This window comes from Onychomys torridus, chromosome 5 (genome assembly GCF_903995425.1).
Source record: "Onychomys torridus chromosome 5, mOncTor1.1, whole genome shotgun sequence".
In the NCBI taxonomy this organism is placed as follows: Eukaryota; Metazoa; Chordata; class Mammalia; order Rodentia; family Cricetidae; genus Onychomys; species Onychomys torridus.
Genome location: NC_050447.1, coordinates 47210963 through 47224870, shown reverse-complemented (window position 1 = coordinate 47224870; position 13908 = coordinate 47210963). Strand labels below are relative to the sequence as shown.

Below are 13908 nucleotides of genomic sequence, written 5' to 3'. Positions count from 1 at the left end.
CCTCAGCCAGCCTGGCATCTCTCAGCCATCCTGGCACCCGTCAGCCAGTTCAGCATCTCTTAGCCAGCCCAGAATCCCTCAGACAGGCCTGTGAGCAGATGTTGACCCTCTTAGGTGACCAGCCACAGAGAATTAGGACAGCTGTGCTGTCTGAGAGTTTCTGTGGTTTCCAACCACAGGCCCATCTGTGCCTCCTGAAACTCAGCATTCTTGAGAAGGGCCCCAGACCTCTCTAAGTGGCATCAGTTCAAGCCTTCACACAGGAAGCTGGGGTCCACTAGGGGACTGCACACTAAAGCCAGACCATCCACACTTGTTCTTTCCCTTACTCCTCAGGGTCCCATGTCCTAGATGGCTCCATGAGCCCCTCCTGGGACTGGCTGTATTGCTTCTGGGGAGGGTGTAGTTCTTTCTACAGGTAGATAGAGGACAGGTCCTAGACTGACCTCATTGCTTTGGAGACATACAAACCTGGCTGAGGATGGAGCCAGCCAGGGAGGATAGCACTGGGCTCTGTGTGTGTGTGTGTGTGTGTGTGTGTGTGTGTGTGTGTGTGTGTGAGAGAGAGAGAGAGAGAGAGAGAGAGAGAGAGAGAGAGAGAGAGAGAAGAGACTCTCACCTCAGTACCCTAATATCCCACTGGGCACCAGGTCCCTACATTTCAATCAGCTGGGCTAATCTGTACACTGTTTGGCACAGGGGAGTCTGAGCTGGGTCCAGGCCACTGGTGACTTGTGGCCACAGAGTGGTGGTCAGTCCTGCTGGTGTTATACACCCCTGTTTTCCTAGTCTCTGGTATAGAAATCTTTAGCAGGCCCCCGCCCCCCCCCCCCCACCGCTACACAGTGGGCGCTCCTAAAATTGCACTGGGGCACAATGGGGAACCATGGCCTCTTGTTCCACAGCCCAAATCGTGCTTTCCAGGTTCTGATGCTGGCCCTGGTGTTCTTCAATGTCCTAGCCATCACCAACCAGCTTCCTCTTTGCAGTTGATCTTACCCTTTATTCCCTGGACAAGGAGGGGTGTTTCCATTCACCTCTCTCAGTGGCATAAGCCACCATTTCCTGGCCGCCTTCTGGTCCACCATGACAGGTGGTCACATCTCGGCTGCCCTTCTAGCTAGGTGCCCTTTGCCAGAGGCTCATCTTCTGCTCAAGCACAGTGACTTGATGGGAATGTGAACTGGAGTGATATTGGGGGTAGGAGGGGAGGGGGGGGGAGGGGAGGCACGGTGGCTGGAGATGCTGCTTTCCCTCTGAAGCCTTGACATTCCAGGCCACCAGCTCCTGCCACTTGGAACCTTAGGGATGCCCTGGAGCCTGGGCAGCCCCTAGCTGCTTCACCTCCTGCTGTAATCATCCACAGGCTCACCTCACAAATTAACCCTTTGCTTACCTCAGCCCAGAGCTGGGTTCAATTAGAAAACCCAGAGGGACACTCCCTCCCACTGTCTGCCCTTGATGTGGCCCCCATGGGGCTTTTGTCCCAGGAACCCCCACTGGTCATGCTGCATCCCATTAGCCCTTTGGCCCCCAGCAGTACCAGAGCTGAGACAACAAGGCAGAGAGCCCAGGCTTAGCAATGCTCATTCCAACTGCAGATCATTTTATCCCCCACGGGAATCTCCTGCCTCCACCTCTTGTTGTAGAAACATAGAATGATGGTTAGGCACCCTAAAGACAGCCTTGTCTGCCCAGCTGCCTTTAACTGAGTTACAGGTTTCACAACCAAGTCCTTAAGGAATGCTCTGTTTGATGGCTAAATTGCCTTTTCCTTTGCTGGATCCTCAGCAGGGAGTGGGGGGCGGGGGCGGAGAAGACAGGGGAAGAAAGGTGATTTCCCATTCTCACTGTCAAAAGAGTTGCTAGTATTTTGTACCATCCTCTAGTTCATCCTGCAATTCAGAAAGTCTAGAAGTGAAAAGAAACCCGCTTTGGGGGTGGGAAACCACCTCTGCTTCTTCCCTGCTAGCTCGCTCTGTGGGAGACAAGGTCAGGGGCTTGTCACAAATTTTTTCAAATTAAGAAAAAAAAAAGACTTATTTATTACAAATGTGTCTAAGTCTTGATCATGTGTGCACTTCACAAGCAGGGGATGGTGTTTTGGAAGAAAAGATTTGACACTTTCTTTGCAGAGATAAACTGTATTCGGGCCTGTGCAGTGACTTGTTCATTGTGTGACAATGTTCCAGCCGGGGCCATCCTCTAGCTGCTGGTGCTTGATGTCAGCCATTTAATGAAATCTCATTGATTTGAAAAGACTGTTTATGAATCATGGAGCAGAGCTTAAGAAATAAGCAGAACTAGGGAGATTTGAGCTGCATCTGACCCTGAGGACTACTACCTTTCATAGTACCAGAAGGAAAGTTGACCCCGAGGGGAAGTCCTATCTGGCTGTCTTGCCTAGGAACCACAGCAATGACCAGCACGGCAAACTATTCCTAAGGGCACAATAATGGCACTTCTATCTTGGCAGTAACCAACAGCTATCTGATTGAACTTAAGGCCCACTCAATGGGAGGGAAATCATTCCTGGTAGAAACCCAGCCAACTCCTTGGGATAGTGATCTTAGAGGGATAGTGATCTTAGAGGATGTGATCTTAGAGGACCTATTACTGCAACTTTACTAGACAGGCATGACTCCTAACTGCGTTTTAAAATCTATCCTTACACCCACAGATGGGCCTCCTATTGGTTATCCAATATCAAGTGGTCAGCCCTGAAATCATATACCTACAAGCAACTTTAAATGGACTGACCAAGTTGTGTTTATATACTTATCCACATATAGGTGTAACAATAACAACAATTCAGCTAGACCGGCTAGCCAGCAAGCTGCAAGGATCCTCCTGTCTCTGCCTCCCCGGTGCTGGGATTGCAGCTGTGCTCTGTCACACCTTCTCTATGTGTGCAAAGAATACAGACTCAGCTCTCCAGAATTGGGTGACAAGCACTTTACTGACTGAACTGTCTTCCCATGCTGGAATTCATAATACCTCTTCTGCAAATGGAACCAACCAATGCCTTTTTCATAGAGCATCAAGTTCTAAGATGCAGGAGTCCACACAGAGTGGTTCTTATTTATGACCCTCCAGATTGGGCTGGGTCATTTGGGAACATAGCTCTGAAGCCAGTCCCTTCCTCAGATGCAGTCAGGGATAACGACATTGTCCTCTCACTGAGAGCCCTCTGGCCCCATCAGGTTCAACCTTCTTTTCCCTCCCACACATCCACATGGACAGTAGATTTAACTTTAACTTTAACAGCATTTTACAACAGGCAACCAACAAACAGCTCAGCCAGCTTTGGCAACCAAAGAGGAAGGTGGTTTCCCGCTTGCCTCCACCTGTGGGTCCCAAGCGGCTCACCTACCTGATGGTTTGATGTTGCAGGGAGTCGGGGTCTGTGGCATTCACTGTCAGCAGCACACTCCCCACAGAGATATTCTCCCATTTGGTCACCATCATGGGGTCTGGGTAGAAGACTGGACCCTCGTTGACATCCAGGACTGTGATGTGGACAGTCGCTGTGGAGCTGGGGCCATAGGAGACGTCTGGTACCAGTGGGTCCTCATTTTCCACTTTGATCAGCAGGGTGTGAAAGGCAGAGATCTCATAGTCCAGGGGCTGGGGAGCAGACAGAAGGACATCAGAAAGGGACACACCTTGAAGGAAGGGTGTTTACTTTGCACAGGGTCCCTCTGGCAATGCATGAGCAGCTGTGAACACTTGGGGACAGTTCTGGGCTTTGTGGTTTAAGTCTGGTGCCATTTCAGGGGTCCTCTTTAAGGAAAAGATTGTGGGGTCTGGGAATGTTCCATGAACTTGGCTGTCTATAATACACCCAGAGTCTTTTGGTTTCAGGGACTATTCTACTAGAGGGTGACACAAGAATGAGAGTTAGGTCCAAGACACATGGGGTGAAGGTGCTGGGCCTCCACTATGGAGGAGTGTTTCCATCATCACCCTGATGTGAGAACTTTGCAGCTCTACTGGACAGAAGGCCACACCCAGGTCAGTCCCACACAAAGATGTTGTCCTGTCCCAGTGTCAGTGGGCAGTCCTGGTGAAGATCCCTCCAGGGGATTTTGTAGAGAGGCTGATGGTAGCTGGGCGGTGGCAGCGGCGGCACATGCCTTTAATCCCAGCACTCGGGAGGCAGCGGCAGGCAGATCTCTGTGAGTTCGAGGCCAGCCTAGTCTACAAAGCGAGTTCCAGGAAAGGTGCAAAGCTACACAGAGAAACCCTGTCTTGAAAAACCAAAAAAAAAAAAAAAAAAAAAAAGAGGCTGATGGTCCATGTGCCCCTGGCTACACCAGAGAGCACAAAGGAAATCCCACTGTAAAAAGAGTTAAGGTGGTGCTCCTGCCAGCACATGTCACATTCTTCCCAAACCACAGAAACCATGGAGCACTGAGAGTGACATGTCTGGGAGAGGCTCCAGCCACTAAGATGCATAGGGACACTATTAGGCAGGACAGGGCTGACCCCCCAACACAGTGTTTCCCTGCACAGACAAAGAGCAGATTCAGCAGAGACAGGCACAGTGGGTACCCTTTCCAGGAGGATGATGCGGACAGGAGCCTGAGGCAGGAATTTGGGTCTATGTGATTTCCCACCACGCATTCTCAGAGGAGAGGAGTCAGAAGGCAGATGAAGATCCTGCAAAATGTAATCTGTATGAGGAAATAAACCCCTTTCTACTCTAAGTGGCTTCTGGTCATGCTGTTTATTTTCCTCCAGTCTGGGCAAACACATGCTGGAAGCAGCAGCCTTGCATGGTCAGTGCCAGGCTCTCCCAACAGTTCTTCTGTCACTGTTGTTAGGGAGGAAGTGACCCAGAGGTGGGGAGGGCAGGAACCCAGACTCTGTATCCTCTAGAAACAGAAGTGTCTGTGACCTGTCTCGATCAGTGGCTCCGATTCTGATGTGAGGAAGTTAGTCACAGAATTAGGTACTGGCTCATTTTTATTGTCTATTTTACATGACACAGAATCTCCAGGGAAGAGGGAGCCTCTGCTGAGTGATTGTCTGGATCAGATGGTGGCCATGTCTGTGGGACACTGTCTTAATTGCTAACTGACGCAGGAGGGCCCAGTCCACTGTGGGCAGTACTATCCCTAGGCGGGTGTGTAAGAAGGATAGAATCTCTCTCTCTCTCTCTCTCTCTCTCTCTCTCTCTCTCTCTCTCTCTCTCTCTCACACACACACACACACACACACACACACACACACACACACACACACACACACAGTGTTCTTCCATGATTTCTGTTTCATTTCTGGCTTGAGATTCTGCCCTGATTTCTGTCGGTGATGGACTGGGACCTGGAAGCTGACAGAAGTCCTTTCCTTCTCCAAGCTGTTTTGGGCTGGTGTTTCCCCACGGTAACAGCAGGAAGACTGGCAGAGACCCAGTGGTAGGCAGGATGATGCTCCCACAGTTCTCCATTCTAAGAGTCTAAGGTAAAAAAGACTTTATAGAAGTGGTTAAATGAGAGACCCTGAGATAAGGGATTATCCTGGATCATCCAGTGGACCTGATGGGATCATAAGGCGGAAGGTGTGGTAGATGGGGTGACAGCCACCAAGGAGCAGCGACAGAGAGGTTGTAGATGCTTTGAAGATACTGGAAGAGGCCATGAGGCTAGGGCCACAGGTGGCCTCTAGAAGCTGGGAGCAATGGGAGATGGAATCTCCCTCCAAGCCCCCAGAATTTGCCAGTACTGATCAGACCTTCAGTTTTTCTCAGTGAGAAAACTAGCCCTTGTTGGACTTCTAACAATCAATTCACACTCATGTTTGGCCACCAAATTTATGCTCACTAGCTGATTGGAAGTGTAGCTGTTACTGTCACAAACATTGTACATATTTACTCACAAAGATCTCATGGTACTATAGGTTGGACATGTTCTCCCATTTCATATACTGAAGTCACAAGCTCCCATGTGAGGGCATTGGCAAGGGGATCATCAGGAGGTAACTTGGTCATGACATAGAGCCATGTGAATGGGAGAGCTGGTTCTCCCTTTCTACTGCATGGGAACAGACTAAGGAGGGGTCATTTACACAGATGCAGATTCTCAATGGACCTTGAATTTCTGGGCCCTATGATCACCGACTTCAGCTTGTAGAACTTTAAGTAACAAATGTGCATTGCTATTCAGTGGCTGTGATGGTCGGTCAGTGTGAACTGTCAACTTGGTAGAATCTAGAATCACTCAAGAGATGGGACTCCAGGCACACCTGTGGGGGATCATCTTGATTATGTTATTTGAGATGAGAAGACTTCTTAGTTGTGGGTGGGACCATTCCCTAGGCAGGGGATCCAGACTGTACAAAGTAGAGAGGTGGGGCTGAACACCATGTGTGCATTTATTCCTTGCTCTCTGCTTCTTTACTGCAGATGCAGGATGGTTAGCTGTCCCGAGCCTTTGCTGCTGTGATGCCCCCACCAGTGATGGAGTATGACCTTCAACTCTAAGTCAAAGTTAAACCCTCTTTTCCTTAAGTGGCTTTGGTCAGAGTATTTTTTGTAACAGCCAAAGAAAGAAACTAAGACAGCTACCCAGATACATGACCCCTGTCTCAGCAAGCAGAATGGACTGTGACAACCATCCTGAACTATACACAGCATGAACAATGGCTTTGTATGGATGAGTAAACTGAGGCACAGAAAATGTGGGCAGGTACTTGGTCAAGCACACACAGGGACTTGAGATCAAGGTTCCTGCTCTGCCCTTTGTTATTGTCCTGGCCTACCTCAGATGCAAATGAGGCATTTACCAGGGAAGAAAGTGTGAGACACTGAAGTCTCTAAGCCTACAGTGTTTCTCTCTGGGCTTTCTGGGGAGAGTAGAATTAATTTACCTGTGACTTTCTCAACTCTGTGACTCTCCACACCTTTCACAGGGCCCTAGGCACTCATGGGAGAACAGAGGCGCCACTGGGGGCACCCTTACCTTGACCACGGAGAGCATGCCCTCGTTGGTCTGCGGGTTGGTGTGGATCTCGAAGCTCTGCCCGGGATTTCCATTGATAATGGTGTACGCGGCCCTCCAGGCTCCTGTTGTGGGGTCATCTTTGTCTTCTACTGTCAAATTGACGATGACCCCCACAGCTCCTTCCTCCACCGTGGCTTGGAACTGCAAAACAAAGCAGGTGGCGACCATCAGTGTTTTGAAACGTATCTAGCAGACACCAATAACAGAGCTCTTCATGTGTGAACTACATGAAGTATACTACACATATCATCTCATCTAATAATATACAATGTAGGGATTACGGCCAGGAAGATGCTGCATTCTACAAATCAACTTTCCCTGGACTGGGGTGAGGCCATGGGACAAAGTTAGCTCTTGAAGAGCCTGGGGAAAGGATGCTGCCAGGTTAGGGAAGAGGCTTGAGAGCACCTGTACCTCCTCTCCTGCTCTTTCTCCCTCTGCCTACTTGGATGCACACAGCTAGGAGACCCTGGGGGAGGGTGGAGTCAAAGGATAAAGAAGTTTGGATGTCTAGTCTCCCACGGAGGGACATCTGGGAGCCAGGAACACTTTTTCTGAGTTATTGTTGGATAAGAAGTGAACTCTGGTAGAGTGTGAGTCATTGTATGTGTTTTTTGGATGAATTACTATTGTGTGTGTGTGCACACACACATGCGTGTGCACCTGTGGGTGCATTTTGTGTGGGTACATGTGAGAACAACTTCAGGTGCCATCCTCAGTGCCTTCTCTCATTGGTTTGGCACTCACCAATTAGGCTAGACTGGCTGATCAGGGAGCCTGAAGGATCCTCCTGCCTCAGTTTCCCCATTGCTAGGATTGTAAGTGCAAGCCTGGCTTTTAAATGAGGGCTAGAAGGATCTAATTCAGGACCTCATGCTTGGCCACAGTACCTTGCTGAGTGAGCAATCAGTCCAGCCTTTGAGGGAGTGGTTCTTTCAGCTGTGCCCACCTCGAACTCAAGATGACCAGAGAGGCAGAGGGTGGGATGTAAGTGGAGGGGCTGGGACTGGACACATGAGGTTTGCCTCCCATGTTGCTCTGCCATACCCCACTCTACTACTCACTAACTAGGAGAATCAATCCCACCCTGCTGAGCTCCTCCATCATAGCCCACAAGACTAAAAGACTATTTGCTAAGAAGCACAGATGTCTGCAGCTGGGAGCCGTGGTTTTAATTGTAGCACATCTCAAATACTTGTTGCATGTAGGTGTGGTGGGAATCAATCAATCCATGAAAAATGAGCTTTCCCACTGACAGAGAATCTCATGAACTATCATGAGCACATTTCCTTTGAGTGGGAAGTGTGAAGCATTGTTCTGGCGTCTACCTCTGACACACTCAGGTGAACAGTAATCTGTTTGCAAATATTTCATAAACAAGCAGGACCAAGGAACTGACAAGATGAGGAAATATCTAGGAATTTCAATTAGTAGCAGTGAGAATCCAGACACGGTAAGATGGTGTCAAAAAGGCCTTGTGTTCAAAGAGGAGTAATTTGAGAAATGAGGTTTTGCAAACAGCCACTGATTCATTGACTTTTAAATCATTAATCATGAGCTTCCATATTGAGGTTTGGTTTCCGGGATGGGGCAGGGATGAAAACTAATTTGTCTATGGCATCTCAGCACACCAGGATGGAACTCAGTTGTGGGAAGGGGACTGTGGGGGATGCCGTCATGTAGAGATGGCTCCAGCAGTAGCTACTTTGACCCCATTCTTATGATTCCTGTTTAAGGAAAGTTTAGCAGCCCTGTCCTTTGTCTCTCTGTTCTGAAAAGCAGATAAGCAAACAATACGAAAAGTAAAGCAAATCAGCAATCAAAGAAACCACACCAAACTAGGTTCATGGCGCTGAGTCCTACCTGCGTATTAAAGATTCCTACGAGGTTTAATAATTCCTGGGTCCTATGCCACTTCAGTTGGTTAGGACAAGGCCAGAGATTCAAGATGAAGCCCAGATAATTCTAATGCACAGACTGGGGTGAGAGACATGACAAGTCAAGTGTCAATGTAGCTGTCGGCCCCTGAGGGTGGAGGAGGCAGCCTGACTTGGTAGAGAGGGGCCTACAGAGGATCTGGGCTCAGTGGGTTAGAGTGCTGTGATGGATGATTTCTGTCTGCCACGTGTTCAGGACGGGCCTTGGTGACACACAACTCCCTAATTCCTCCAGACTGCAGATGAAGATGGAGGTAGAGAAGAAAGAAAAGAAAGGATCCTGTCCCAAGTCCTACAGTGAACCAAGGGCCAGACTCTCGCCTCTTGGTTTCAGTAAGCTCTGCTTCCCATCAGTCTGCTGCTGAGCCCATCCAGGATCTACCACTCAGGTTAATCCCTGGCACACCCAGAGCCAGGACACTGGAGCCTTGTCCCTCCTCACTGTAAGAGTCCTTGTTCTTGTGATACCTGCTTTTTTAGGAAACTGGGTAGATAATTGTGGCCTGGGATGTCCTCTGTGTCCCAAGTTAGATGGAGATGGTGTTATGTCTAACACATAAGCAAGAGGATGATGTCAAGGCAAAGCAGTTGATTGTCACATGGTCAAGATAACAATACTGTACAGACTGTGACTTCAGGTGACTGGAAACTTTGGCTCCAGCTCCTCACATGGTGCTCAGGGCATGGAAGGGACTCAGAAGCCACTTGGCAAATAAAGGAATGGTCTTAAATACAGGAAGTGGGAGCAGCAGTGAGGGCAGAGAGAATGCAGGATAGCCTTTCTGAAGTGGGACAGGCATTGTTGGACTACCAGGACCACATCCAATCTAATGACCCTCTTAGTATGTTTTGTAATATTAGGATGGCATGTAGTCATCCTAGTGGTTCTTGAACCTTTAGAGAAGAACCCTGACAAACAAACCCCAGTCATTTAAAAAAAAAATGTCTTAAACTTTGCTCTTCATTGGATGCTCCACAATTTTTATGGGCTTTAAAAATTACATTTTATGGTATGAGGAAATTAATGAAAAATTTCCTTGATTCTGGAGGCTCCCTCCCTATTTCAGGGCCTAACACTAAAGTCTGGTGGTAATTAGTGGAAGAATGAGGCCTGATGCTTAGAACGTAACACAGTGCTTAGCACATGGTTGGGTCTGAAGATCTGATGGACAGACCCATGATGTCATTAATTGATAAGGTCAATATATAGGTCACAGGTATGTGAGTCAAGACTGTGCAACTGTTCTCATAACTTGAGATCTTTATGCCTGTTGCACCTACTGAAGGGGCTGCCATAGGACACCATGTTTATGTGTGGGCAAAGAGTCCACACAGAATGGGAATGTAAAGGTATCCTAGAAACTCTCATGAGTGTGTACTATGGATGAACCTCATGTGTTCTTAGAGATAGCCGTATTTAACCATCATCTGCCCATCCATCCATCCATCCATCCATCCATCCATCCATCCATCCATCTTCCATCTTCCATCCATCCTTTGTCCAACCACTTAACCTCCATCCATTCACCACCTATGTACTCAGTAATTCAACTGTCCACTTCTCCAACTACCCATCAACCCCCATAACCATTTGTCTGACTTTCATTCATCCTTCATTCAGCCATTCACTCTCCACCATTATCCATCCAACCACCTAGAGTCTAGGAAGTAAAGCAGGTAGAGTATATTTTATTGTGGATTTATAGACTAGAAAGGGGAACAGATAGAAGAGAAATGTATAACTATAAAAAGATGCTAACTGTTCAAAGAGAAGCCACATAGTTCTAGGAGAGTCTGCAGCACCTGATGGTGGGGGCAGGTACCCGACTCAGTTTGAGGAAGCTCATCAGGGAAGAATCCCCTGAAAGTGAAGGAAGAGGAGCCCTTAATGAGGTACAGGGAGTGCAAGCATTCATTCCTGGCATCTGGAAGAGCAGCCTCAAAGGCCAGGCCACCAGAGAAGCTGCAGAGGCCAGAGCATTTCGGAAGGAAGGAGGTGTGGGTGGAACACAGGAGCTCCAGTGAGAATCACTTCACAATGGACTTGCCACTGTGGGTAGTTCGATGATGTGGGGTGTTGGGAGCTAGGAAAAGGCACTTAGATTTGCCTGGAAGCAAATCGAGAAACTGGGTTATGTTCAAACACTCCTGAGAGAATTCAGAAAAAATAAAAATCTTTAAATATAAAAAAACCATTTCAACACAGTTATTATACTCTTTGTTAAGACTATTATCTGATTCTTGCATAACTGTGAAGCCAGTTTCTTCAAGCATCCATTTAGAAACTCATTACTGCTTAATTAAATACTCATTCTATTAATTCTATTCAATGTTTTAACCCCATTATGTAATTCAAGAATGGAAAATTAAATAGATTAAAATGAAATAGTACCATTTTACATTTCTATAGCCATGTTCACTTTGTGATTTAAAAACAATAGATAAACATTAATTTACCAAAGCAGAGCTGGAGGAGTTATGGATTGTAACATTACTTCTTTTAATTGGGAAAAAATAGATAAAGTTATTTTTCTGTTAAACAGTGTGACAAACCAAATACCAGATGTAAAACACAGTTTTGCGTAACCAGTGTGGGCTGATAGCTCAGGATGGTGTGTTGAAGCCTATGAGTTCATTCACTTCTGAAATGAACTATGTCATTTGTTTTTTTAGAAAGTGGGTGAGTTTTGTAATGACCACCAGGATGGGGTTGATTGGCCACAGAGGTCTTCATCAAAAAGATGACGGGTTTGGGTTATCTTAATTTTAATTAATTAAGTTTTGTGTGTGGGTACATGTGTACATGTGTGTGGAGGCCTATGTCGGGTGTTGTGGTAGTTTAAATGAAAATGGCCCCATAAGCCCATAAGGAGTAGCACTCTTAGGAGATGTGGCCTTGTTGGAGTACGTGTGGCCTTGTTAGAGGAAGTATGTCACTGGGGAAAGGCTTCGAGGTTTCTGATGCTCAAGCCAGGTCCAGTGTCTCTCTCTCTCTTCCTGCCAATCCAAATGTAGAACTACCAGCTACTCTCCAGCTCAGTATCTGCCTGCATGATTCCATGCTTCCCACCATGATGATAATGGACTAAACCTCTGAACTGTGAGCCAGCACCAGTTAAAAGTTTTCCTTTATAAGAGTTGCTGTGGTCATGGTGTCTCTTCACAGCAGTAGAAACCCTGACTAAGACAAGTGTCACTCAGTGACTGTCTCTCCACTGTGGTGTTTTTGTTTTTTGTTTTTGTTTTTGTTTTTGAGACAGGGTCTCTCACTGAACCTAGAGTTCCTTACTTCTCCCCAGGGTCCTTCCCAGGGACTTTAATTTAGTAAGTACAGAATGATGGCCTTCCTCCATAGAACAGCTGGGCTACATGTTAGTCTGGAGAGTTTAACATGCTCTGGGAACTCAGGTTGGCTCCCACCTGGAAAGCTGCAGGCTAGCAGGAAGGAAGAGCAGAGGATGTCCAGGGTCTTGCCTGTTGGAGCTGCCAACCTTGCAGCTGTACAGAGAACTGACATTGAACTTGGAAAGCTGACATTCACTCATTTGGGCCTTGGCTTTACAAAATTAAAAGATAAAGTATCAGAAAGCGTTCTAATCCTTATTTATTTCTGAGGATAAAGAGGCAAGGTAAAGCCTGTGAGGAATCTATCCAGCAAACATGTTCGTGAGTTTGTGTTTACCTAAAGGATTTAGCTTCCAGGAGGAACCTAATCTCTAGCTCAGAGTTGACCAGGTAGAGGCTATGATGGATATAAATAAGACAACATGCACAGAATGAGCTTGGCACAACATACAGCATATATAGTAATGGGTGTGATGGTTAGCTTGAAATGCCAACTCGTCATGACCTGAAGTTGCCTGGAGGAGAGTTTCAGTTGAGGAATTATCTAGGTTAGATTGGTCTGTGGCCATGTCTAAAGGGTATTGTCTTGATTACTAGTTGATGTGGGAAAACCCATGGTGAATGTGGGTGGCATCATCTCATCAGGTGAGCGATGGACGTTATAAGAATGAAGGAAGCTGGCTGAGCACAGACAGACAAACAGATAGCATGGGTACATTCACCACTCTCTGTGCTTGGCTGTGGACATGGTGCTTTAAGTTCCTGCCTCGACTTCCCCACAACAGTGGACTGTGACCTGGAGTAATAGGTCAAATAAATGCCCTCCCTCCCCCAAGTGGCTTTTGTCATCGAATCTGTCGTGGGAAGAGACGCTAGAACAGGAGATTAGAATTTGTTAGCATCAAGAACAAGGACAGACTTTGCTATGTAACATATGTAACATACGAAATTCTTCACAATAAATTGCATCAGGTGGTTCAAGCCTCATGACACTTCATTCTTCCCACAGTCTGCTTTATAATGAGGTCACGTGCATGTGCATTTTCCTTCTCTGTGCACACATGAATGAAGCTTTGTTCTTGTCAGTGATGTTTACCCAACACTTGCAGACTTGCTAACCCCTGCTCTATTCTAACAACAGACCCTTCATTGCCAGGCTAATGGTGCTGACCCACAGTGTCAGCTACCTGGATTCCTTCTGTCTATAATTAGCAACCAACTCAGGATGGTGAGATGCGAGGACTCATCTTAACAAGTATCCACAGAATGTCTGTTGCATGCTGAGGAATTTGCCAGAAATGCTGCAGTAAATGAAAGGGACAGTGTCCCTAGGCATTGATTGCTCTGGTTCCCGTATTTTACACATCCAGCTATTTGCTGTCTATAAGTTCTGAAACTCTTTCCTCTGCTTTCGTAACTGTGGATGATTTTATTTTAGATGTGTTATAGGTTACAGCTAATGATCATTTCAGTAAACACTGGGTCATTTATGAGTTACATGTAGAAAATAATGAATCTTGACCCCAACTCACATTATAGGCAGAAGACAAAAAGCAAAACTATTCTATGCAACTTAACATAAATAGCCATCATATTACATGAAAATAGAAAAGATAGTTATA

At 46.8% G+C, this 13908-nt stretch overlaps 1 protein-coding gene across 1 annotated transcript in view; it reads right to left on the bottom strand.

Moving 5' to 3' along the window:
* Positions 1–13908, bottom strand: part of Cdh13 (cadherin 13) — a 954417-nt gene that overhangs the window by 75445 nt on the left and 865064 nt on the right. Inside the window, exons 9-10 of the mRNA XM_036188640.1 lie at positions 6963–7145; positions 3374–3627 (exon numbers count right to left, since the gene is read on the bottom strand). Of these exons, the coding sequence (XP_036044533.1) occupies positions 3374–3627; positions 6963–7145 (437 nt within the window). The remainder of the gene's footprint in view (positions 1–3373; positions 3628–6962; positions 7146–13908) is intronic.